The 24,456-nt window shown below is 42.4% G+C and overlaps 2 protein-coding genes across 11 annotated transcripts in view; both read left to right on the top strand.

The window, feature by feature from the left end:
* Positions 1–24,456, top strand: part of SLC8A1 (solute carrier family 8 member A1) — a 358,133-nt gene that overhangs the window by 257,425 nt on the left and 76,252 nt on the right. The gene's annotated exons all lie outside the window — the stretch shown is intronic.
* On the top strand, positions 1,012–2,134 carry LOC112820980 (small ribosomal subunit protein eS28-like). Its single transcript, XM_073896841.1, has one exon. The coding sequence runs from the start codon at positions 1,620–1,622 to the stop codon at positions 1,866–1,868; it is 249 nt and encodes an 82-aa protein (XP_073752942.1). The 5' UTR covers positions 1,012–1,619; the 3' UTR covers positions 1,869–2,134.

Raw genomic sequence — 24,456 nt, 5'->3', positions numbered from 1 at the left:
AATGGTGTGCATACGTGAAAGAACAATTGCTTTCCCTTCCTTAAAGGTTAATAAAAGGGAAGCAATTTTAGCACAACACGCTATTTGCAAGAACTAAAAAGTGAGCACCCTTCATGTAAAATACTTAGCAAATAATGTCTGTAAGTCTAGGTGTCACTTGATTCCATCACCACCATTCCCACCATGATTTGGTGATATAGTCTAGAATTCTCAATTATTTGTGCAGCAAAACAGGCTTGTTTTAAACCACTTCTAGCCACACACCCCCATTTGCGCTCTCCATATAGACCCCAGTAGGTCTGTGTTTGTGAAAAGCTCCCTGCCGCCCAAACCTTTAATGAGGACCAGAATATGGCAATATTAGAGTTAGCCCATGATGAAGACCTAGGGGTCTTTTCATTAAGTGCAGTTCAGTGATGCCAATCCACCAGTGCCTTTGCCCGTCCCCGCAGCGGGGCTTTCGACATCCTGGGGTTTGGGCTGCAACCGTTGGCCTCTGCTGTCAAATTACCCCGCTTTGTTTCTCAGGCAGCTGCAGCTGCTTCCAGTTGGCTCTAATTCCAGCGTCATGCCAGTGTAGACTGCAGCCTTTTCCACATTGTCGCATATCCCTAAGAGCTAAAACTAACTCCATCTTGCTGCTTTACGTATGTGAATTCTCATGTAGGCATCTCTGGTTCTTTCTTGTTTTGTGTGTAGGTTGTCTATACGCAGTCATAGCTAAAGCCAGGATCTCTTGCAGGGAGAAAAAAATATAACACATATATGATCCCAGAACTTGGGTATCCTTTACATTGAGATGAAATTAGATGGAGAATGACTGACTTTGAAGATTTCTATATTTCATAGCAGAGAGCTATGTCAGGGCTTTGTCAATAATTTTATTTGCGAAGAGCAGTAATCAAGGCAATTTTTTTTTAAATAAATGATTGCATTTGGAGAGAGAAAAGTCACTTTAAGCACGCATTACAAATATGCTAATTACATTTCCTCTTTAAGGTATTCATGTGTCAGCATCAGCTGGATTCTATATATGTATGGCTAGACCCTAAGCCCTTTGAAGGCAGGGAGCAGCTCCTTGTTCTCTGAGTTGCCTACAACCTAGGCACAAACTGAGTCTAAACAACACAATTATCTCTTTGGTCACAGTAATTAGCATGGCCCTGGCCTTGTTGCAGAGCCTGGTGCTGGCTGTAGGGGATCAGAGATAAAAGACCGAATCCCTGATTCCGAGGAACCTCATCAAGAAGATACATTAATGGTTATTTGCACATGGTATGATTGAGCTATAAAGAAAGAAACAAAACACTCTATGAGAACACAGATTATGGAACTCACTCAAGCCTGAGCTGCAGTTTGGTGAGAAGGAAAAGAGTGAGGGAAGACATCCTATTATGGATAGAGTCCCTAGTTTCTATTGCTAATAATTTACAACACCCATAAAACAAAGAACCATAAAGAAACTTAAGTGTTGCATTAAAAGGCATGAACTCCTTGTTATGTAATAAGAGTTCAAAGAAATGATCAGAGCTTTGACACCCAGTAAGAATAATCAAGAAAGGTCCTATGGAGAATGAGGGTCTCAAAGTACAGCTGTCCATTACTTCATTTAAAACTCAATGGTGAGCTCTCCGCCCGACCGCCGCCGCGCCATCATCATGGACACGAGCTGTGTGCAGCCCATGAAGTTGGCCAGGGTCACCAAGGTTCTGGGCAGGATCAGCTTGCAAGGACAGTGCACGCAGGTGCGCGGGGAGTTCATGGAAGACACGAGCCGCTCCATCATCTGCAACGTGAACGGCCCCGTGAGCGAGGGGGACTTGCTCACCCTATTGGAGTCAGAGCGAGAAGCTCGGAGGTGGCGCTGAACTTGTGTCTGGGTCCTGGATGTCTGGGTCGACCACTTGGCTCACAGGGATGATCTGCGATTGTTAATAAAGCGTTTATGTTGTATGTAAAAAAAAAAAAAAAAAAAAAAAAAAACAACTCAATGGTGAGCGCCCCTCAAGCAATGACCCTGTTGTTAAAACGTCTCCCCGTTGTGATCATTTTCCAGGTGTGCATTTTTCAAGCGAGCTACTTTGATACAAAACAGTATTAGGTTTGCTTCACCCACGTGTTTTATTACACCTCCTGGCCATTACATTAGCTGTGTTACATCAGTTGCCCCTATTAATAGATGTTCATTAATGGCACTTCCATTAACTAATTTCAGGATTAGACTAAAAGCCACCAAGTAATCTTTTAGATCATTCATTAACAGTGGGACGCCGGCATTTGCTACTTTTTATGGACATTCGAGTGTGGACACATTAGTGAAGAATGCTTCCACTTCATGTCTAACAAGGAAACAAAATTCAAGTCAGTCCAATACCCACACTGTTGGTTCTCCTCTGCCCCCAGAGTGGAAGGGATTAGGGTAGGAGAATCCAGGTCTTTTCCAGAATCCTAAGTGTCTATACCTGACTCCTCTGTGGAGGTAGGATCCAGAGGTAAGGTCTGTATACAGAAACCAGGTTTTTCTCAAGTGCCTTGACATTCTAGGCCTTTCCTGTGCCTGAGCAGGTGTGTGGCTCCCGCAGTCTATGACTTTGCAAGCCTCCATTTCAGTTTTGTATGGAACACAGAGCTGACCCTTGAAACCATAGAAGTTTGCAGTATAGAGAGTACACATGGTATATAATGCCTCCAAACCTCCATCTTCTTGAGTCTTGGAGCATTATGTAATTACAGAAGTGCTGTATAGTCTCAGCAAGGCTAAGTCTGAGCAATTATGTTGCGAGAGTTGAACCAGACTGATAGGCCATCCCTTGCCCCGCCTATCATCCAGCAGGCTCCCCTGCGCTTGTAAATGAACTGTCTTATCAAGGCCCAACTTTTAGAGGGAAAACAATAAAACCCACTGTCATCTCATGTACTTTAAAACAGGCAAGTTAGCCGGAATAATTAGAAGGGGAGCTGGCTCATGAATTCATCATACACCTATACGGAAAAAAAGAGTACTGTTTCCCATCTTATTTTCTCCTCCACTGAGCCAGTGGAGCTCACCAATTCTGTGAAAGCATCAGGATTGGCAAAGTATAAATAGAGTAATGCTAACGCCGAAGCTCACCGTTCAAGTGATGAACGTACTTGTCTATGTCTGGCAGCTCCTAGGATTACACCAGATGAATCTGTTTATCCAAGTGAGGCAGAGGTAAAGTGTGATGCTTAAGGAGAGGCGTCATCTTTGGGAGGGGCTTTCACCTCCCCACACCAGTCTCCATCTGAGAAAAAAATAAAGGGTTTGATAGGCAGAGACAGACAGCAGCTTCAAGATGCGTCCCACCTGATTTTCCCCTTGAGCCCCATGGAGAGAAATTATGCATCCTGCACTGGGTGTAAGAGGGATTCTGCAGGATTCATTGGGATCTCTGACTCCATCCCACCTCTCATGCCTTCTCCCCAGTCACCACATTCTTTTGTTTACAGAAAAAGGGAAAGAATAAGAGAATGGGCTAAATGCCATTGTCTGGCAAAGAGAAAGTTATTAGTAGCCATAAACGTAGCAATAAGCACTAGGACTTGTTCAGTGCTGTGAACGGTTTGTACACTACTACTATGTTCCAGGCATTATTTTAACTATTTTATGCACTTTTTTTCTCATTTACTAGTCTGATGCAATCTGGAGTGCAATGTTGTTTTGCATTCCCATTATACAAATGAGAAACTGAGGCTTAGCAAGGTGGCATGTCATTTAGTCACCCAACTAACCAAAATTAAAAGCACTGCAATGCAAATGCTTATGCTCTTTTCTGTATCCCTTGCTGCTGGCAAATATATTCCTTGGTTTCTCATGAAACAATCACTCAGAGGATAAAGTGAAATACAGTTGGAAGTCCCATGGTTATCCGCTCTAAACCTAAGACTTCAACCCTCCAGGGAAGCTGTTGTGTTCAATGGAAAAAAAACCAAGGAACGAGAAATTATAGACCTGGGTTCTAGTCCCCCAAAGACATGAACTTCACTGTCATCTTCTGGAGAAGATAGGGTAATATTCCTGCCTCAAAGAATTGTGAGAATTAAACAAATATTCTTCAACCCCACAGTGACTCAGAATCATTTGCGCAACTAAAAACAAAACAAAAAAACCAAAACACTATACTGGCCTAACTCTAACCCAAAGCCTAAAGAATCTGAGTGTCTAGTGGGTGGTGAATGGGAACACAGAAGCAACTATGTATTTTCTCGTTGCCATGGGTGATTAAGATGCACCACCATGGCTGGTAATCACTGGATTAGACGAGGTATGCGCACCTCATACCACTTAGCCCAGTGCCAAGCACGTATAAAATATTCCTCTTTTCCAGCTGTGACTTCTTTAACACCTCCGTGAGGTTCAGCTCCCTTTCTCATAAAGTGATGGAGTTGTAGCTCTTGGTATCTTCCGGTTCTAAATAGTGAAGTTATGAGGGGCTTTTCGGAAAGCCTGATTTGTGCCAAATCTGCAAGAGAGGCAAGGTCCAGCCTCTCTTTGACTCTGCCTCTCTTGAAACCTCTCATTAACAGAGTCTCAGTCTTTTTTAACCTCCCCAGGACCCCAACCACACTCTAGGAGGTAGCGTCATCTCATGCTAAGCCCAGATCTTTGCCGTTCAGTTAAAATAGAGCTAAGTGATCCGTTAAAATGACTCTATCTCAGTAGACAATTAGCTATCATTTCCCTGCCAGATATCATGTATGAGTCCCCGTGAAATGAAAATTTCAGGCCCTTTCATATCTTTGTGGTAGATATATTTATAGCTGAGCTACTTTGGACCCATACCAACTTAGGTGGCTCTCTGTGTAGCTTCTGGGCAAGACCCGCTCTGGTTCTTGGAGGTTCGTTCCTGCTTTGTCTCTGACAGTTTCAGAGACAGGGCAAACCTCTTGTGCATCCTCCCCCAATTTTCCTATTGTAAATCAGAATATGCTCACTTCGAATACACTGACAATCCAACAGATTAGCGAAAAAGTCGTTCTTGCAATAAAAATACTTAATGGAAATGGATCAAACAGATATTTAATCATTTGTATATATAACCTATTCACTGCTGCTTGCTTTCCTGAGGCCAACATTTAGTGCATTAGATAATCTGAGGTAGTGATTGGCACAGCACCAGGGACTAGTTACAAATGGGTCTTCCCCGATGCCCCACCCCCCCCAGTCATCTGCATAACCTAGGAAGAGATGGAGGCTGTATGGGGCGCAAGAGGATTTTAATTTTTCCCCTAGGAAGGTAAGAGCATTCAAATAGCAGCGACCAATACTTAGGTGCACTCAGACATTCTCTTAAGAAAACATTATATATATATATACATTCTTTTTTAAACTATTAAGAAGAAAGGGGGCTCTTCCTGAGCTCCCTCCCTCCTTCATCCAGTCTGAGCCTGTTACACCGTTCTTATACCCATCAGGCAGCCTGTCAGGAGAAGGAGGAACAAAGAAGACAGAGCTGAGAAGAGAGAGATGAATGCAGACAGCTGTAAGCCAAGCAGAGTTTTAACCGCCCTCATATCCAGGCCCTAAAATAGACGCAAAATGGCACATGCTTATATTTCATTGGCCAGGTTAAGAGTGAGCAGAAATTAATAGCTGAGTGCCTTTTTCTTAATGAAGTACTGCTCTGTCAGGGAAAAAAAAAAAAAAAAAAAAAACACCAAACCAAACAAAACAAAACAGAAGGGCCGGGAGATGAAACCCGTCTTTGGACCAGGTGGCTAGCAGGCCTGCAAGTGGCAAGCCAAATGCACGAAGACCTGTGCCCAGCTTAGGGCCCTCCCAGCAGGCACCCCAGCCCTGAGGGCTAGAGCCTCAAGCCTGAGCCTGACTCACGCATGTCCTTCCGAAACACTGCTATACTTCCCTCACTCGGGGCGGGAGGGGGGTGGCGAAGGAGCCACGCTGGAGAGCTGCACTCCCCTGGGAGCCCTGAGGCACAGTTGCCTTTTGTCCTCCTTTCTTGCCTCTCTGTTACCTCCGTGCCCCTACATGTTCTCCTCTCTCCACCACTTTCCTCCCTCTTCTTTCCCTGCCTCTCTCCTCTTCCTTTGTTTCTGTCTCTTCTTTTTCTTTTTTTTTTAAAGAGTTTGTTTATCTGTTTGAGATAGAGTAAGAGAGAGAGAGAGAGAGAGAGCACAAACAGGAGGCGCAGCAGAGGGAGAGGTTAGAAGCAGGCTCCCCGCCGAGCAGGGAGCCCGATGCGGGGCTCGATCCCAGGACCCTGGGGTCATGACCTGAGCCGAAGGCAGCGGCTTAACCCACTGAGCCACCCAGGCGCCCCAGTCTCTTCTTTTTCTTCAAAGAAAAGCCTCTTAAGGCATGGCCATGGTTATTCTTTTTGGTTCATTGTTAGCCAGTTGCAAGGTCAGAGGTTCAAAGATGGAAGAACAGCCAAGGGACTTTGGCCTCATTTGCCTGAGATGAAAAAAGGAAACATAAGAAATAGCGTTATACACAAACAATGAATCATGGAACACTACATCAAAAACTAATGATGTACTGTATGGTGATTAACATAACAATTAAAAAATTAAAAAAAGAAAGAAATAGTGATCCCGCTCTCTCAGGCAAGACAAAAATCATCTTATTTACTTGCAGTTTCAGTCAAATTCCGCCTAACCAAACTTGGCCAGAAAGATAGATAAAAAATCATCCTGTCATAGGGGAGCTGTGCTGGGGCTGCATCCCAGTTTCCAAGCCATCTCTTGGATGGCAAACTGACTTAGATGACATCTCTCCTACGGACCTAGTAAGACTAGTGAAAATACTGATTTGACTCCTTTATGGCTATTTCTAAAACTTAAAAGAAAACGGGCTGAAGTGGCTTCAGAAGACGTTACTTATGAGATAGGCTAAGAATTTATTTGGAATGAAGACGAAAGGGGAAAAAAAAATGCCTTGTAATGGGGGTTTCGAGGCCTTTTAAAAAACGCCAGTAAGTTCTGTCGTAGATCAGCAAGCGCCGCTGAAGGAGACTGTAACCGTACACTTCGACTGCATTTGTCATTCTGCTGCTCGGGAATACTTCGTGAGCATTGAATTGGACAGAGAATTTCTGATGTTTCCAATCATCTCTACGGGTTGATGAGAAATTTAAGAAAATGTTGCTGATATTTTGAATGTTTGGAAAGAACTCCCTGCTGTCCTACCCACCGCGAACTTGCCATGTGCTGACAGGAGGAGATGAGACAATTGCTATGATTAATCCTTGGAAGCCTCTGCCGGTTTCTGAAATTCAGTTCCACGCAGGAAGCCTACAAGGTCAAGTGAGAGCTACTCTTCTTCACTTTCCCTTTTTTTGGCACGCTCTGCTGTTCCTCCTCTGTGCACATACACACCCCTTAGGATTCATCTCTACTACCCCACCTCTCTCCTGCATCCCTTCTGAAAGGGGTACCTTGACGGGGTTCCCCCAAACTAGGAGAGTCCTATCTGCACTCCTCCCTCTTTAGCTGCACCAACAGAGAGTTGTGTGAGTATGGCGATGATATCAGCCCAAGCAGGCTGATCCCTGGCTGCAGGTGGAAATAGGATTTGAGTTTGACGGTTATAGAAAGGAAAGCCCAGTTTCCCTCTGATGCACCGGCAGATCTTGCTTTCTAAGTCAAAACTTTAGCGTAAGTTAAAAAAAGCACTCGGGGGTAACTCCCTGCCACAAAAGCTGGGCACGCAGCCAGGACGCTGTGCTCATTAGCCTTGGGGTGAGCCAAGATTCCCAGAACGCACTGGTCAGCATTTTTCATCCAAAGATGGGGGTGTCCTGGTGAAATCTAAGATACAAGAAACAAGGTTACCAATCTCTGCAAGCAAGGAATTTAATTGGTTTTTCCTCCCACAAGAATGTTTTCATCTTTTATAAAGCATCCTAGGCCCTAGATACATGTGATCATCCATAAAATCAGAAAAGAACACAGGCTAATGCCTGCAGTATGCTTCCTCTTTTTTTCCCTTTGCTCTGTAGACATAACATTCAATAAATAAAAATGTATAGTGGTAATCCTAACCTACTTGGTCATGCCAAATTTGTTGTCATTCAGAGACCATTTTTTCAAGCTGCTTATATTTTATTCAAAAAATGCTATGCCTAATTTATTGCCATTCCCTTGTTCACAATGCAGTAATTACACACAATTTGCAACGAGTTTATCAAAGCAAAACACAACTAGCATCAGGAAATAAGATATTTTTAATGTAAATCAAGTAGTCCAGGCATCCTAATAGGTAGAAGAGGGGAGAAATACCAATAGTGTGACATTTAGATCCAAAATGGTTATTAATTAAAACTTTCGTTAATAACAGTGCCAGAATTAAGTCAGTTTTCAAATGAACCATAAGTAGTTGAAATATGACCTCCCATGACATTCTGAAGTGTGTGTCCCTTTGCTACCACAATGAGACAATTTGGTTGTTCCCTCCCTCTTAATACTGGTTCTGGATGTGAAGACACGCCTTCATGCAATCCATTCACCACATGTTTGTTTCAGAATACAGACATGCTTGCTGGTAGGTAAATATAAATTAACCATATGGTTACTTAACATGCTTCACTTTTCAACCTCAGGTCTGTTGCCATGCAGGGATGACTTCGATGGGCTTTTCAGTTAAGTTACATAACTGTATGACATTAGCATTATGTGTGTCAATGTTGTGATTAAAATCTTCAAACTAGTGGTTTCACAGACTGACAGATGGGATAATTTTAGCAGAGCCTTACCTTGTTGTTCTATTTAAGTTGGCTCCCGCACATGGTCTAGGGTGGAGTTTGGGATCACAGTTCCCTCTACAGTGTGAATCCTCTGAACTCAGAAGATGACGGCTACTTACCTAAACATAAGAAGCTTTAGGGCCGGGAAGAGAGGCATCTGAGAAACTATACAGGACAGAAGAGAAGCCGGAAAGCAGCGGAATCCTGAAGGAGAGGTCAGGTCGTGAAATAACATGCACTAGGAAGGCATAGGTGTCAACCCACCGTCACCCATTAACACCTTAGGGCAAGTTATTTTGTCAGGCATCAGACCAGCACAGCTGAGTTTGTTAGGATCATGAAGGACAGGGAACCTGGGTGGCTCAGTCGGTTAAGCGTCTGCTTTCGGCTCAGGTCATAATCCCAGGGTACTGGGATTGAGTCCCACGTCGGGCTCCTTGCTGAGTGGGGAGCCTACTTCTCCCTCTGCCTCTGTCCCTCCACGCCCCCCGCCCCCACGGCTCATGCTCTCTCTGTCTGACAAATAAATAAATAAAATCTTAAAAAAAAAAAAAAGGATCATGAGGGACAGAAGGGAACTTCCATTGGTTTTGGGGCTGGGAGCCATGAAATATGATTAGCTTCAGCAATTATAGGATAAAAATAATAAGAACTAACCTATATTAAGCTCTTTCTATATGCATACTTTTATAAATGTTTTAGCAGGGCAAGAAAGGGAAACCGTTGAAGTACCCATACTAATCAGCACAAAAAAGAAATTAGGAAAATATTTATAGTGCATTTCAGAATTCATGAGACCCTGCCTGACTTTACAGCATTCCTGAATTTGAAAGTAGAGACTGACCCAAGCTGTTCCTCTGCACCCCAGGAATTGATCCTATAATCATTACCATATCCATAGAAACAAAAAATGAGGAGACAAAAAGTGAGCCAGCAGCCTACTCTGTGTGAACTGGAGAGGGGAGAAAAACAATGGACTCCTAGCTGACATTTGTGTTCTCTTGTGCAGACCTCACACTGCTGGGGTTGCTTTGCTTTCTCTGAAGTTAGAGGCACAGTGTGGTCCTGGTCTGGATTCTGTAATGAACACATACTTGGCATGTTAACATACTCAGATGGCATGGTCCTGGATCACAAAAGTAGTAGGAGCATCTGAAAGTGGCTTCCTACTCAGGATTAGACTCTCAGCCCCAGATATCCTTCCATTTACCCACTAATCACCCACTCAAAATGCCCACCAACCGCATTCCTTTGAATGTTGGCCTGGAAATCCTCTGTAAAACACTGATCCATTAACATAATATACCAATAGATGACCTGCTAAGCAGTTTCTGAACACCTGGCTCAGGAAACACAAAAGACAACAGACATATAGGTAGGGAGAGTTGAGTGATTGAGGACAACTCCCCAACAGGGCTCGCTGATCTAGAGGGAGGTGCTGTTTGGTTCCTGCTCCAAGGGGCCTTGGGTGATCAAGGAGACACACTGAGGGCACCAGGAGATTGAGGAAAGAGCAGACCCCAGAGACAGTGAGGAAAACTTCGCCTGATTCATAACCAGAAGAGGCTATAATTCCTCCATTAGCATCCAACACTGGTGTGTTTTGGTCTTGCACATGTGAGGGCTCACGTGTGCATGTGTGTACCTATTCATGTAGGGACATGTACAGAAAAAGACAGATGTGGAAGCAGATGCACATGCCAATTCCTAATACCCATGAAACCAGGCTTCTCCAGGCTTCTCCGGGCACACAGTCATTATTCCCACCACTAGTGGCCACACTCAGGCTTTCTGAGGATTTCTGAATATCCATGATCATCTGTGGCTGTTCATTTTCCATGGCCCATTTAATTGAAAGGTGGTGCGGTTACTGTTTTTCTTTTAGGAAAGTGGAGTTTATTGCCCTGCTGTCTCTGGAAATTAGCCACAGCTTGCAAATTTGGAACATCCAAAGCAAGCATGATAAATTATCCCCAGTGTAATATCCCCAGTGCTTCTGCCAAAAGAAAGGCTTGGCAGCCTTTGAGAGTTGACGCAACTCTCTTCTGTGTCGCACCAGCTGTGAAGTGGACTTCCCCCCATCCCATCCCGCCCTTTTACCAAACCACAGAATAAAATGATCACTTTTGAAAAGCATTTAAGATGAAGAGGGGAAGAATGCACTTGGGGTTGTTTCCCAGATGCTGGGCTGGTGTTAGGCAAAATTGTGTAGAGATGAAGGGATTTTGGTACCCCAAGTTTACTCGGTGCCCTACTGCTTCCCTTCATTTACTCATATATCCATGTATATATACACTCATACATCCATATAGATATAGATATGATAGCATGAATGCCTCCCTCTTACAAAACATTGCAGGCAAGAGCCATCCATGTCATTGATTACACTCACCAGCTGCAATTATACATTAAGTTCCATAATTAGTTGTTGGTGAGGGCTTTGTCTCTTTTTGAAAGACTACCGCAGTAACTAGCAAGTACAGGGTTCTGGGAACCACTTACTCCATCTACGGATAAAACACATTCTGTCTTGAAAAGGCTATTTCTCTTAGCTGTAGACCATAGGTACGGTGGGGGTGGGGTGGGGTGAGATGGGGGGGAGCAAGGAATACAGTTCTAAATAGACCTCTTGAACCTTTAGCAGTAGCTTTCATTCCTGAGTCACTTTGTGATCGCCCCAGCAAATGATCTACGCGTGCGAATATCACCAGGAACTGGATGAGGCTGGAAATTAGAAATGGAAAATGTGCCATCGATTCCGAAGTCAGAGAGGGGGCCTGCAGGGAAGAGTCAACTTGGTCATCTACTTTAGATTATAAAGATTTAAAGCTGGCACACCACAGTTGAGTTCTTAAATTTTGGCCAATATTGATCTGGAGCTAATGAGGATGTCACTTCCACAAATCAGACATGAGTGTTCTGTTGAGCTAACTGGAGGCAGCTGCTGGCCCTGACTTAGTCTTCCCTCTCTTGCCCACCCCCAACCCCGCCTCCACACATACACTGTGTGGTCCCAAACTTATAGACCCATCCATGGGACATGTGCTTGCTGGAAGGAGACAGCACAGCTGAATAAAGAGGAACTCGGAATCCAAGACACTTCGCTTAGGGATTTGAAAATTGTTAATGTTTCCTAGAGGAAAGAAAGGGGCTAGAGGTATTTACTCTTTAGTGCTTCTAAATCCTTCCTTCCTTCTTCGAGATGCTCATGACGCCTTCAAGATACTGCGTGTCTTCTCACTAACACTGGGTGGTAAGGAGCAGATAGTCCTCAGGAAAAGGCGCTATCCCTTTCATGTCCTCCCTTAGGATGCCTAGGAATTATGTCCTCTCCTCAGCCCCCTTTCTGGGTCATAGTGAAATTCTTATCTTCTCCTCCTCCTCCTCGTCTTCATTCCTTATTTAAATTCCATAAAATATGTATAGATTTTAAAAACTAAGACAAATGCAATGTGCTGGAGAATATACTATGAATTCATTCAAAATTCCTTTTATATCTTTTTTTTTTAAAGTTTTTAATTTTAATTCCAGTAGAGGTAACATACAGCGTTATATTAGTTTCAGGCGTACAGTCCAGTGATTCAGCACTTCCATACATGACTCAGTGCTCCTCAGGACAAGTGCCCTCCTTAATCCCCATCACCTGTTTCACCCATCCCCCACCCACCTCCCCTCTGGTAACTGTCAGCTTCTTCTCTATAGTTAAGAGTCTGTTTCGTGGTTTGTCTCTTTTTTTTCCCTTGGTTCATTTGTTTTGTTTCTTAAATTCCACGTATGAGTGAAATCATATGGTATTTGTCTTTCTCTGACTGACTTACTTTGCTTACCGCTATAGTCTAGTTCTATCCATGTTGTTGCAAATGGCAAGATTTCATTCTTTTTTATGGCTAACTAATATTCCATTGTGTGTATATGCCACATCTTCTTTGATTTCTGCTTTAAATTTTGGTCACTGAATTTTAATTCAGTATAGAATCATGTTATTATATACAGTTCCATATTTTATTCATGTGTCACTTTTTAGGCTTTTATTGTGGTATTCATGAATCACTCAACACTTCACTGATTTTCTAAAAGTAACATTCTTTCACTTGTCCCCACGATTCTGTCTACTCCTGTGAAATAAAAGAGGATTATTAGTCCCTTGGAACAGGGCTTTTTCACCCATCATGTTGCTGAGTTAACCCTGTTAAGGATGATTTGATTTTTTTTCACGTTCCAGATCTGTAAGAGTTTCACAGTGCTGACCCCTAGAGCCCTGACCATTTGAAGTACCTTCAAGAGCTGTTCCTTTGACTTTCATAACAGTTTCAGAAGTCCGCTGCTTAGCTTTTTCCATTGCCCCTAACGGATCCTTTTATGGCTTGTCTTTCTCTTCCTACTACCTAAATATGAAAATCTCCCAAGATGCTGCTGTCAGCCACAACTTGTGCCTCCCAGGGTCTTTTTCCTTTGCTAGACCTACACCCCCCACTCTCTGCTTAGCATTGACGATTTGCTCATCTATCTCTTTAGCCCCAGTCTTTGTCGTAAACGTCAGGTCCACATTAGTATTTGTGTATTGGAAAAACCCAACTATGCGTTCCGCTGGCTCTTCACCATGACAAACAAAATGTCAAAAACTGAATTTAAAAGTCCCAACATCATTAACAATTTTTATAGGACAAACTATGGCAGTTAATTTAGAGGTGCCAGTCTGCATGAGTTTCAGATCTAATGAGTATCCACAGTAAAAAAAAATGGAAAGGGACAAGGCTGGCATGGTTGTTGGGGGGGGTGGCCGGAGACACTCTCACTAGCTCCACACCCCAAGAGCAGGTCCTCAGTCAACAGCAGCCATTCATTTTATTATTGAACTTGACACAGCAATAATTTCCGGACTGGAAAAACAAAGAAAAGATCTACTTAGGAATGGCCTGATTTTTCTAAAAGTGATAGACCACATGAAAATGAGGGTCTTGGTAAAATCCAACAAGGACTCTGCTGTGTGTGAGCTAGCCCTGGGTGTCTATTTAGAACTGCATGCGGCTTTAGGGTGTTAATGGTGCCTTGTGAACTTACCCATTCTAAGAAGCTCTCTATGAGAAAAGGGACAGACCTATGAGCAGACTAAGATCAGGTGAGAGAGAGGAAATGATTGTAAAGGTCAACAAGCCTTCCAAGAAGTAAACTGAGTGGGAAAGAGAGGAGAGAGAGAACTGATGAGAAGCAGTTCAGAAGAGCGGGAAGTTCTGAAGGTCACAAACCAATTCCCAGTGTGGGTGCAGAAATGTCAATAAATGCTTTGGTTATTCAGCATTCATTAGGTAAGACTAAATTACTGGTAAAGCAGGAAGGTTATTTGTGTTTCAGATTTACCCCTTCCCTAACTTTTATTTTATAGCAGGAACCCTTTTAGGATGACTTAAATAGACCTTCCCCCCCCCCCCTCAAGTTGCAGAAGCAAGCATATACACACTACATTCAGTAGTGACTAACGGATTCTTAATTATCTCCTCAGTTTCTTGAAATCAGATGTGACTGTCGGGTCCTGTGTAAAAGCCATGCCAGTCAATTCAAAAGACAAAAAAAACCCTGGCTGATCTCCCTGGCACCTTTTGAAAAATGAAGCCGGTATGTGCAGAAGATAGAACTTTGAACCAGAATGGAAAGAGCTAAGAGTTAAGGAGAAATCCGTGGAGCAGGTGTCTTCTTCCTGTGTCATTAACAGAAACCCGGCTCAGACACTCAGCTGCAGCCCTTGGTACCCTTATCCTATAGCCTGAATTTCCCAAAGTCATAGTTATCAGGCCCCCCATGGTGCATGATAGTTAGATAGGCATTCTAATTGTTTTCCTTACTAGGGCACTTGCTAATTGGTAATTCAAAGGATCCTCAAAGATGGAAATTTAAAACATACTCTCCGGACTTCAGTTTACCAAAGGAGTAGGTTAGATTAGATCAAAACCGTCAAATACACGTTCTCTCATCTGCCATCTCAGATCAATCAACAGGGCTGCCTAAAGTTTCTGCGGTGGAGAAAGATTTTGATACTTGTGGGAACGGAGGCACTACTGAGGAGTAAGCATTGATGATGCCATCAGTCACTCTGTATTTCCCTAGTTTTCGTTTCTTCTCCACCATCCAGCTATTTCAGTCCAGCCCTTTCCTTACTCGTATGTCCAGTGCCTCCCCTCCCCTCTGTCCCCATCCCCAGCTAATGATCTGGCTCCCTATCTCCCGGAGGAAAGAGAAGCAATCAGAATAGACTTTCCATAGACTCCCACCACCATGCCAACCCATCTGCCAGCGTCTAGAGCTCTGCACTTTGCCCTCCTGAGTGTTGCTATTCCTTTCTGAGGCACCACGGTCTTTTGCCTGAAGCTACCGTAGCCTCCCGGTTACCATCCTTATCTCAACAATCTATTCTCAACAAATTGCCAGAGTGATCCATTAAAGCTCAAGTCAAATTAAATCCCTTCTAGGCTCAAAACAGTGTTCCTGATTTCACTCAGGACCAAAGTTCTCTCTCTCTCTCAAATAAATAAATAAAATCTTAAAAAAAAAAAAAAAAGAGTCTATGTGGCCCACTTGATCTGGCCTCATCAAACACCCTCCTCCCCAACCATGCTCTTACCTCTGGATCATTTACAGAAACCTCCTTAAACCGTAAACAAGGCAAGCGTTTCCCTACCCTAGGACATACATGCACTGGCTGGACCTTCTTAACCTCTGATTCCCCTCCCCTCCCACCCCGCTGGAAAAAATTTGGGTAGCGAACTCCTTTGTTTCTTTGAAGTCTTTTCTTAAATGCCATATTTTCAATAGGGACTACCCTGACCGTTCTATTTAAAATCACAACTGCCACCCCCTGCCCAGCACTCCTCTCTCTAACTCTCCTCTATGGTTTCCATAGCACTTCTAGCATACTCTGTAGTTTAATTATTTATTATATATATTGTCCACATCTGTCTCACCTCAAGGAGAAGGCAAGGACCTTTTCCTCTTGTTTTGCTGATCTGTATCCAGCTCCAAGAACAGTCTCTATGGCTAAGTGAATGAATCAGTGGATGATATCTGGCATGAGTGGGGGAAGGGAAAATGGAAGCCTTCATCTCTGGAATGAACAATCTCAAAAGCCTCCTAAGTTTGACATTCTCTGATTCTTTTCCCCTCAAAAGCATGCATTTAGTGTGCAGAGTTCTGAAGTCTTTAAAGACATTTAAGCCTAAGTGGGCATATGAGAGGAGAAGAGGAAACAGACCCTCATTGCTCCCTGGTTTCTCATTTCAGCTCCTGTTTGCTTCCCATCGGGGAAGAGGAGTTGACTTCTGAGGCCCAGAGGATTCCTCTGGTACCCAAATTTGTTCACTCTTCCCTGTTTATGGGACCTTCTAAGCAGAGCTGATTGATTAATGTGCCAAAGAGAAAACTGTTGCCCTCTGTATAATTTTACTTCCAAGTATAGCAACCAAAGCCCCAGCATGAAAATAAAAGGGGGGGGGGGTGGTTCCTGTTGCATTCCCAGACAAGCTGCCATATTCTCTGAAACAATGTCAGGATCTCTTTCCCGTCCCTTCCTTCCTGACCAGTGGTACATGAAAGACTAACACTCGAAGTATTCACTTGACTTCAATTTCACTCCCTTTTGAGGTACAAGTGCCTAGTGATTCCCAGGAGAGATTTAAGCAGTTACCTGTCATGTGTGTAAATGATATTTAGATCTATTCTTGTAAGGAGGATATGATAAGCAAGACAGGAGGTGGGGCCTTTGGGACCTTGACCAGGGAGAGCAGTCCAGAACTAGAAAGTGAGAAGCCCAGGAGACCAACTTTTGAATGTGCTTCAATACTTACTGGCTTAGGGCATAAATTGGGTTCTTTCTCTAAACCAGACACTATAACTGTCTTTCTTATTGTTGCCCCTCCCTTCATCCTCCATGTTCTCTTCTCTTTCCTTGGCTGTGGGTACTCAAGGTGCATAAAACATGTGTAACAGTTCTTTTGGACAGCTTGGATTCTAGAGGGAGAAGTCTTTCCAGTGATGTGGCAATGAGGGAGGTCTGGTTCATAAACCTTAAGGTTACTTCAATCTGGCCAATTTAAAAGAGCTGCAACATACTTTGAAAAGAGGTCTAGCACATATTTTCGGGTCTTGTCCTTGGAAACCTTTCAAATAAAATAAGTTGCAGCTAGTGGGAGCTCCAGAGAACAGTACCCCATCGATGCTAAAAAAGGGGAAGGGAGGAAACATTGCACCAACGTAATACATTTCCTAGGACCAGCCGTATAGATGATTAAACCAAACATTCCAGAAGTCATGATTCCATATGCTAATTTAGAAACTTGGAACCAGCATCTATGATAGGGGGACCTCATGTCTCCTATTTTCTTGAGCAATCATGTCATATTATTTTTGTTAAATGTATAAATATAATCCATTTTGTATAGTATTCAAAGTCATTTCAAGTAATTAGATTAGAAAATCAAAATAAACAGTTCTTTTGTCTTACCTTGGATCACTTGTTGAGGTTTAAGGTAGTGTAATCCTGATTTCTGTAGAGCTTATTCAAGAAGTAGAATCCCATTGTTTGTGTAGGCATCCATCATTATACTGGTTCTAATCTCGTGCTTTTGATGATTGCCTTTTAGGATAATCAAAGGCAGTATTTAGGTCATTTGATGAATCTGATTTTTGATTCGTATTAAAACCCTCAGAACTTCTCTGAATTTCTTAAGCCTAAATATATCGTTAGGATGAACCATAATATTATCCCATTCTCATTGTGAGGCTGATGTTCAGAACATCAGGTAGAAAACAATTCTTAAAAATCAAAAAGATGTAAGAATCCTTAAGGTGATCCCTTCATATTGGCTGCCTGAAACTTGCACTTAATAGGCATTGAAATCAAGGAATGAGTAGGGAGTGAATAATGCAATCACTCTCTGAGTTAATAGGATTTTGTGACAATAGCTTGATGGAATAATTACATTCAGGACAGATTAAAATAAATGTCCCAAGGTGATGAGATGACATCTTTTAATTCTAGAAGTAGATATTGAGGGAAGTGGCAGGTACCCTGACTTTAAGCCTAAAATTCAACAGTTTTCCACAGCTCTGGTATTTGTTCTAACAGTGGCCTTCCAGAAGTTAGGTGGAGGGAGCAATCTGATGGGTTCTATCTTGGTTCTTCATAGCCCCAATCCTTATGTCCCTTGATCACTGCCAAGTACAAGCTTAGTTGTTTCTTCTCCCTAAGTTTGGTGAACTCTCTGAAAACAAACTAATTTTCTATAATTTTGTTTGCTCCAGTCAAATCTTTTCACTAAATATATTTTATTCCCATGTCTGGATGAGGATTTTTATGTCAACAAATCACACAGGCACAATTCATTCCTTTGTCAGATCATGTTTCCCTACTTCTAGGAAGGAGACTACGCTCATGACACCCACAGGTGAGTTATACACAACTGAAGACGAAATTTTGGAAAAGACTTATTCAGACTCAAACTTTCACATCATGCCTTAAGGTGCTTGAAGCATTCTGTAATCCCTTACTTCAGAATGGGTCAGCAAGCTAAAGGGTTGGGCCTTACTCTGTCCCTAAGACTTTTTAGACCTAGAAAAAAAATACAATGTGGTTTTCATTAGAGATGTTTTCCTTAATAGGGAGCAGGCTGGCTTTTATTCTCGTATCTTTAGGTTAACTTACCATTATGAATGGCTATATGTCTAGCTAATGTACAGGCGTGAAGAGTGAAGGATTAAACTCTTGAAAAAGACTATGGGTAGGAACAATAGAAAGATATGGAGCGCTGTGTCTTACCACTCAATCCTGGGCTATCCAGTACATCAGCCACTAATCCCAGGTGGCTATTAAAAATGAAGTAATTGAAATGTGGCCAGTCCACATTAAGAGATGTCATAACTGTAAAACGTATACCTGATTTCAAAGATTTCATATGAAAAAAAGAATATAACATATCTCATTAACAAATTTGATACTGAGTCTCTGTCAGAATGATAATATTTGGGACATTTTGGGTAAATAAAATATGTGCTTATAATTAACTCTGCCTTTTCTTTTTCCTTAAGAAAAATTATATATGTGATTTGCACTCATCCGTCCAACCTGTTCAAAATGAGGCAAACTTCTCTAGGTTGCTCTGAAACAAGATACCATTAGCTCGGCCAGAGCGATGGAATCATTAAAATGCAGCTAATCCATGCTCTCTCACTGGTTGGGCTTTGTAAATTTAATTAGCTAATGGAGTGCTGGCTAAGAACAAGGTCCGTATGGTTGTTTTCCCTTCAGTTAAGGGCAAAAACGTGTGGTCGCTTCTGCTAAAAACTGAAGTACGTAGTTGTTATTGTGGTTGCCCTTAATTGGGATGGAAAAACAATCTGAAAATCTGTAGTTGATTTTGTTACAGGATCATGGGAATTAGGATAAATTTAAAATGCCTTTAGAGGCTTATAGGAATTTTCAGACCTTAGAATTGTCTATAAATGTTGCACCTGGAATAATTCCCCAATTATTATAAAGTAAGTAGCCATCTAAACCAATCTTAAAGGATAGAACAACAAACCCCACATTTAAGATGTTTTCTGAACATTCAAGCATGCCACCTGAATAGCAACAGCAACAAATGGTTTTTAAAAACATGCAAGTGTGTTTCAAATGTCATCTAAAGAACACACAGATCTTTCTGAATTTTTTCCCTTCCGCTCTTAAACTTAGGCTTATAAAATTGCTTCGAACCCTTATCATGTCAGAATGAAGGAACTTAGGTTAAAGCTCCCCCTGCCCCAGTAGCCGCAGTGCATTTGTTCATCTTTTTCCATTTACCCTTCTTTTGGTTTCCTCCCTCTGTTGTAATTATGTATTTTTGGCCACGACGTCTCCGAGCTCTTCTTGCAGCTCTCTTGGGCAACAAAGGGAAGCCTTAGCAGTAGGCATCCTACAGAATGGCATTTTTTCAGGCCAGTGATTTGGGAATGGTTCATGGATGTGCAACACTTTCTGTTTAGGTTTGCTGGCAACCCAACCGGGCAAGCATAAAGAGCTAGTAGTGGTGAAACATTATGGGGGAGTAGAATGCCTGGTTTTTCTGAATCGATGACAGTGATGCTCTCAGCCTCAAGCTGCCCCAATCTCCCCCGCCCTTTCACTTACTTATCTCTGGATACACTCTGAGCCTCTTTCCATTTGCTAATGAGAGCTGTGTGTCCAGGTTTATTACCTCCAGGATCAGGAATGCAGAATTTCTAATAAGGGACATTTGGAAGGAATTGCAAGGAAACATGCTTCAGGGGGCCTGGGCAAAAAGCAGCACTAATAACATCAGTCAATTACAGAGAATGAGGGAAGGCTGCCTAAAGTTACCCTTTTGTTTTATCGAATGTGAGCAGTTGGCGGAAGGGCAACAGTCCCGAAATGTCTGAGCTGACTCTGAGCAGAGCACGGCTGTAGGATCCCTGAGTCCTTTCACGTAGCGTGTCCGCTCTCGTGGCTCATCCGTGGGGGCACTTTTTAAAGCATGCCTAAAGTTGCTTACAGAGATGCCATTCTGGTCGGCGTTCCCTTCCTCTAGAAAAGCCAGCAAGACACTTTCTCTGGGCCTAGAGACAGTTTCTTAGTCATGAACATTATGCTTTCAAACCAAATGGTAATTGCGATTCATGAACAGTGACTTTTTAATGAAGTGACACATTGGCTGTCCAGTGTACTTCTAAAGCTTGCCACTGTCATGTTGTGAGCCTCAGTGCTTTCTGCAAATGCTTTTTTCAGAGTGGCGGGGTGAGGGTCGGGGGGGAGGGGATGGTTTTAGCCTAGAAGAAAAACTACATATGTATGGCTCTCATGAGATATTCTGATTAAAAAAATATGGGTTCTGACCCTGGATTTAAAGTTGTTATCTTCCAAGTTCCAACTGTTAAATGGGAAAGATAGTGCACACGATACTCTTAAGTATTGGACTGTAAATTAATTCAGAGTCACCAGGGCCCAAGAAGGAAGGGCAAAGGAAACAGGCAATAAAAGAGCTCCAGCCAATGAAAACTTTGGCCTTCTACCCACCACAAGAACAAGTACCTGTAATTTCCTCCAGGAATCAAAGAAATCAGTAGAAAGGGCATTTTATATTGCAATGACCTGAAATGTGCTGCAGAGCGATATGGAGATATATAGGCTGTGAGCCAGCTAGTGAGTGCCCTGAGAAAATCTTAACTCCTCCTATAGTTGCTACTTGGCAAGTCCTCTGGAAAGATCTAGCTCACTCTCTCCATGACAGTATACAGAGGAACATTAGTGTGATCTATTTAAGAGTGATGTAAGCTGACTTTGTTATGAAAACAATGTAATTTTAACATTGAAATGACATCTGGTCTGTGTCACAGCTCTATCAGGATGGATGATAATAGTAGGGGAGAGAGACCTGCCTTTGCCAAATACGGCCACTGATGAGTAATGGTTTATGCCTCTCCTTGTTCGCCTATTAAGACTGGAACTAAGAACAAGAGCCTAATGTAAGTCCTGTCAATTTCCAAGTGATCAATTACCATGTAGAATCATCAACATGTATCAAAACACACAAACCTTGAAGCTGAATTTCTGTAGTTGTGTTTTTCTAAATGAGGAGAGGAATTTTGAGGACAGAGTTTCCTGGCAAGTAGTATAGGAGAATTTGCTCTGGTTGTTTCCAGAATCCTAATTCAAATGGTCTGGGAAATACAAAGAAGGATCTGCTCCTTAAACAAGTTTGCCTAATCATTAAAGCCTTCGTTCGTCATCTCATCATTATTCTGGAGTAGAATCTATCCCTTGGAAAAGAAATCCTATTGGCTGCCAGCGTTTTGATCACATGTGGTCTAGTATGGACAGACTCTACTTATTATCCTTATGGAGGCCTATTCTCTGTAGTCTGACCATGACAGATGAAGAGCATCATGTGTTGGTCTAGAGGAGTGCTACTTCAGGAGACCCAGCCCCTGCACCCCAAGCTCCATGCTAAGCAAACCATTGACCCAATGTTAATGCAGTCAAGGTTTCCAAAGTGAGTAGCTTCCAGTTCCACCGCTGCTGTAGAGCTGTGTAATGCACATTATATTATTTAATTCCTCTGTTTTCCAGGATTCCAAGCAGGCCTCATCACAGACCTTAAATCTGATGACGAAAATTGGCTTTCCATAAAGCTGTGCAGTTCCTCTAGAAGCTCAAAGCACAGAGCACTGAGAAATTCCTTCAACCGCATGTCCCTAATGAAAAGGACTGACGATTGAGTTGATGTGAATTTTGCCACAGGCGTTAAGGGTCTGGGAGCTCCACGTTAGAGTCAATCTAAACTTCAGGGTGGTTAGTGCCCGAAATAGGGAACTACCCAGCACCACGCCTGTGTTATTAACATACTTCCAAAGCTTGCTTCCTGTGAAAACTGGAGAGTAGATCCGACATCAAGTTCTCAGACTTGGTGTCTTATTCTCCTAACTTTCCATACCACTGTGGAATTCATTTTTCACTGTGAGTTATGTTCTGTATTTACAGCTTGAGTCAGTTTTACTACATGCCATCTGGCCAAAAAAAAAAAAAAAATGAATAAATAATTTTCTCATAGCAAATGAAATTAATAACACTTGAAATATTTTATAGAACTTCTATGAGTTAGATATGTCACCAAGTATTTGGGGGATTTAAGAAATTATAGTCCATAAATATAGAATGCTGATACTTATTTGTCATCCTTCTAGGCTAGGGAAATGTAGGTACCAACTCTGGTTAGTAGCATCCCCTGGAAGAATGTCCACTCAGTTAAGCCAGTGTGCATGTGACTAAGCCTCCATTTCAAGCACAATTGTTTCCCAAGTGAAGGGATTTTTTATACTACCATTATCTTCTCTACCACTAACTCCTTTATTTCTCATTTTTATGTTTTACCCATGTTGTCATGGTTTCTTTGTACCTATATCTTTCATTGAAACTACCACAAATTCATTTGAGAAGTTAACACACGCGACTTTGTCAGTTGTTTAAGGTAGCACTAAATTTTAGTTATATAATTTCATCTTCTATTTTCACAGTGTAATAGACTCAAAGATCCTCAATATTTCCTTCTTCTCAAAGGCCCAACTAGAGTTGGCAAGTCCTTCTAGAAGTTTGGAGCTGACCTAAGTCTTATGGTCCTCTGCTTGTCCCCCTCTGGCTGGTGCCGATGGGCCCTCATCTGACCTGGCTTCTATTTGGCACTGGAAGGCTAGTGAGAGAGCCGAAGATACAGGAGAGAGGCACTATTTTTCCCCTACTAAAGCCATCCCCAGGAAGCACTCTTAGGCAGTCTTTCTCTCCTGGAACTTTGGCAATAGATCCGATTTTGAACCTCACAGGTAACAGCACTCTCTTGGTTCCACAGAGGTGGGGAAAAAAAAGATAGATCCAGATGAGAAGATTTCCAAAGAGGAAAGAGTCTTGGAGACAATCCGTTTCACTCTCAAGACTCCATTCTCTCCCATTCTAAGAACACTCACTTTGGCCTGACAGTCCTTGTTTATAAAAGTTTGTGAAATGGAAGGAACCCAAGAGCGTTTCTACCAGAGAGCAAGGGTGCAAGCCAGAGGAGAAGATGAAAGAGAGGTCTCATGCTAAAGAGGGAAAGCACCTCATTTTATCATAACTGTCTGCTTAATTAAATGCAATTCCTGGGCTGTTTTATTCATAAAAGTCAGTGTGTAGGTTAGGGAATAATTGATTGCCCAGAAATTGGCACGTTCTTCCTAAGGAACATTTTTCTTTACGATGTCTTTGGCATTTGCGGTTTACTACTTCCATTTCCAGCCTTGGACACCACACCATAAAATTATAGCTCCATCCTGAGGCACCAGCTGTTACTTCTGCCAAAAATCTCGGGGCTCGGAGAAAATGGTGCTGTTACCGCATGCGTGGAAAGTGGATCCCTCAGTAAATGCTAAATTTATCAGGAAGGATATCACTATTGAAGTACACTGACTATTATTTCATCTGGCCCCAGATAGGAACTGTGTGGAGTCGTGCCCGACAAGCTTGGTACAATTTCACAATAATAAATGCCAGACTTCATTTTATTTGCAGCCACTGATGTGCACGATACATCCAGGAGCATTTCCATGAAAGCTTCTAAGCGACAATTATACAGGTTACAGAACCATTTGGTCTACCAGAAAGAATACCCCCTCTGCAGAATGCTTTATAGACTTAGTAATTCAATGAGATAATAAATGGATGTTACCACTAATCAATGTACTGAGAGTAGACTTGATAGAAAAATTACCTGCTATGTTACAGCGGGCAGAATCCACAAAGGCTGTAAAGAACCACCTTTTGTTTCTACCCTGAACAATAGATAATACGATATCCAATCAATCTAAGAAATTGTTACGGAAGAGGATAAATTTCATGAACTATTGAAATATGGAAAGTGAGTTGATTTGAAAGATGGGTTTTTAAAGGCTCTTCTCTTAATGATGTTTGCTGTTGAGTCCCTTAAGCTGAGGATAGGAGCAGGGCTAGTAAAATATTTTCCTCATGCCAATGAATGGATCATTGCTGTAGAATTATTAGGGGAGCTTTTTAACTCTAGAGAGCCCCCCACTCACCCTTCCCCTACACATCCAGAGAATCTGAGTCTTTGGTAAGGACAAGAAATCTTTGTGTTTGTTTTTTTTTAAACTTTGCAGGAGGGCTCAGTTGGTTAAGCGACTGCCTTCGGCTCAGGTCATGATC

Source organism: Callorhinus ursinus, unplaced genomic scaffold, assembly GCF_003265705.2.
Source record: "Callorhinus ursinus isolate GAN/ISIS: 27379988/994484 unplaced genomic scaffold, GSC_fseal_2.0 scaffold10, whole genome shotgun sequence".
Lineage (NCBI taxonomy): Eukaryota > Metazoa > Chordata > Mammalia > Carnivora > Otariidae > Callorhinus > Callorhinus ursinus.
This window is presented reverse-complemented; position numbering and strand designations above follow the sequence as displayed.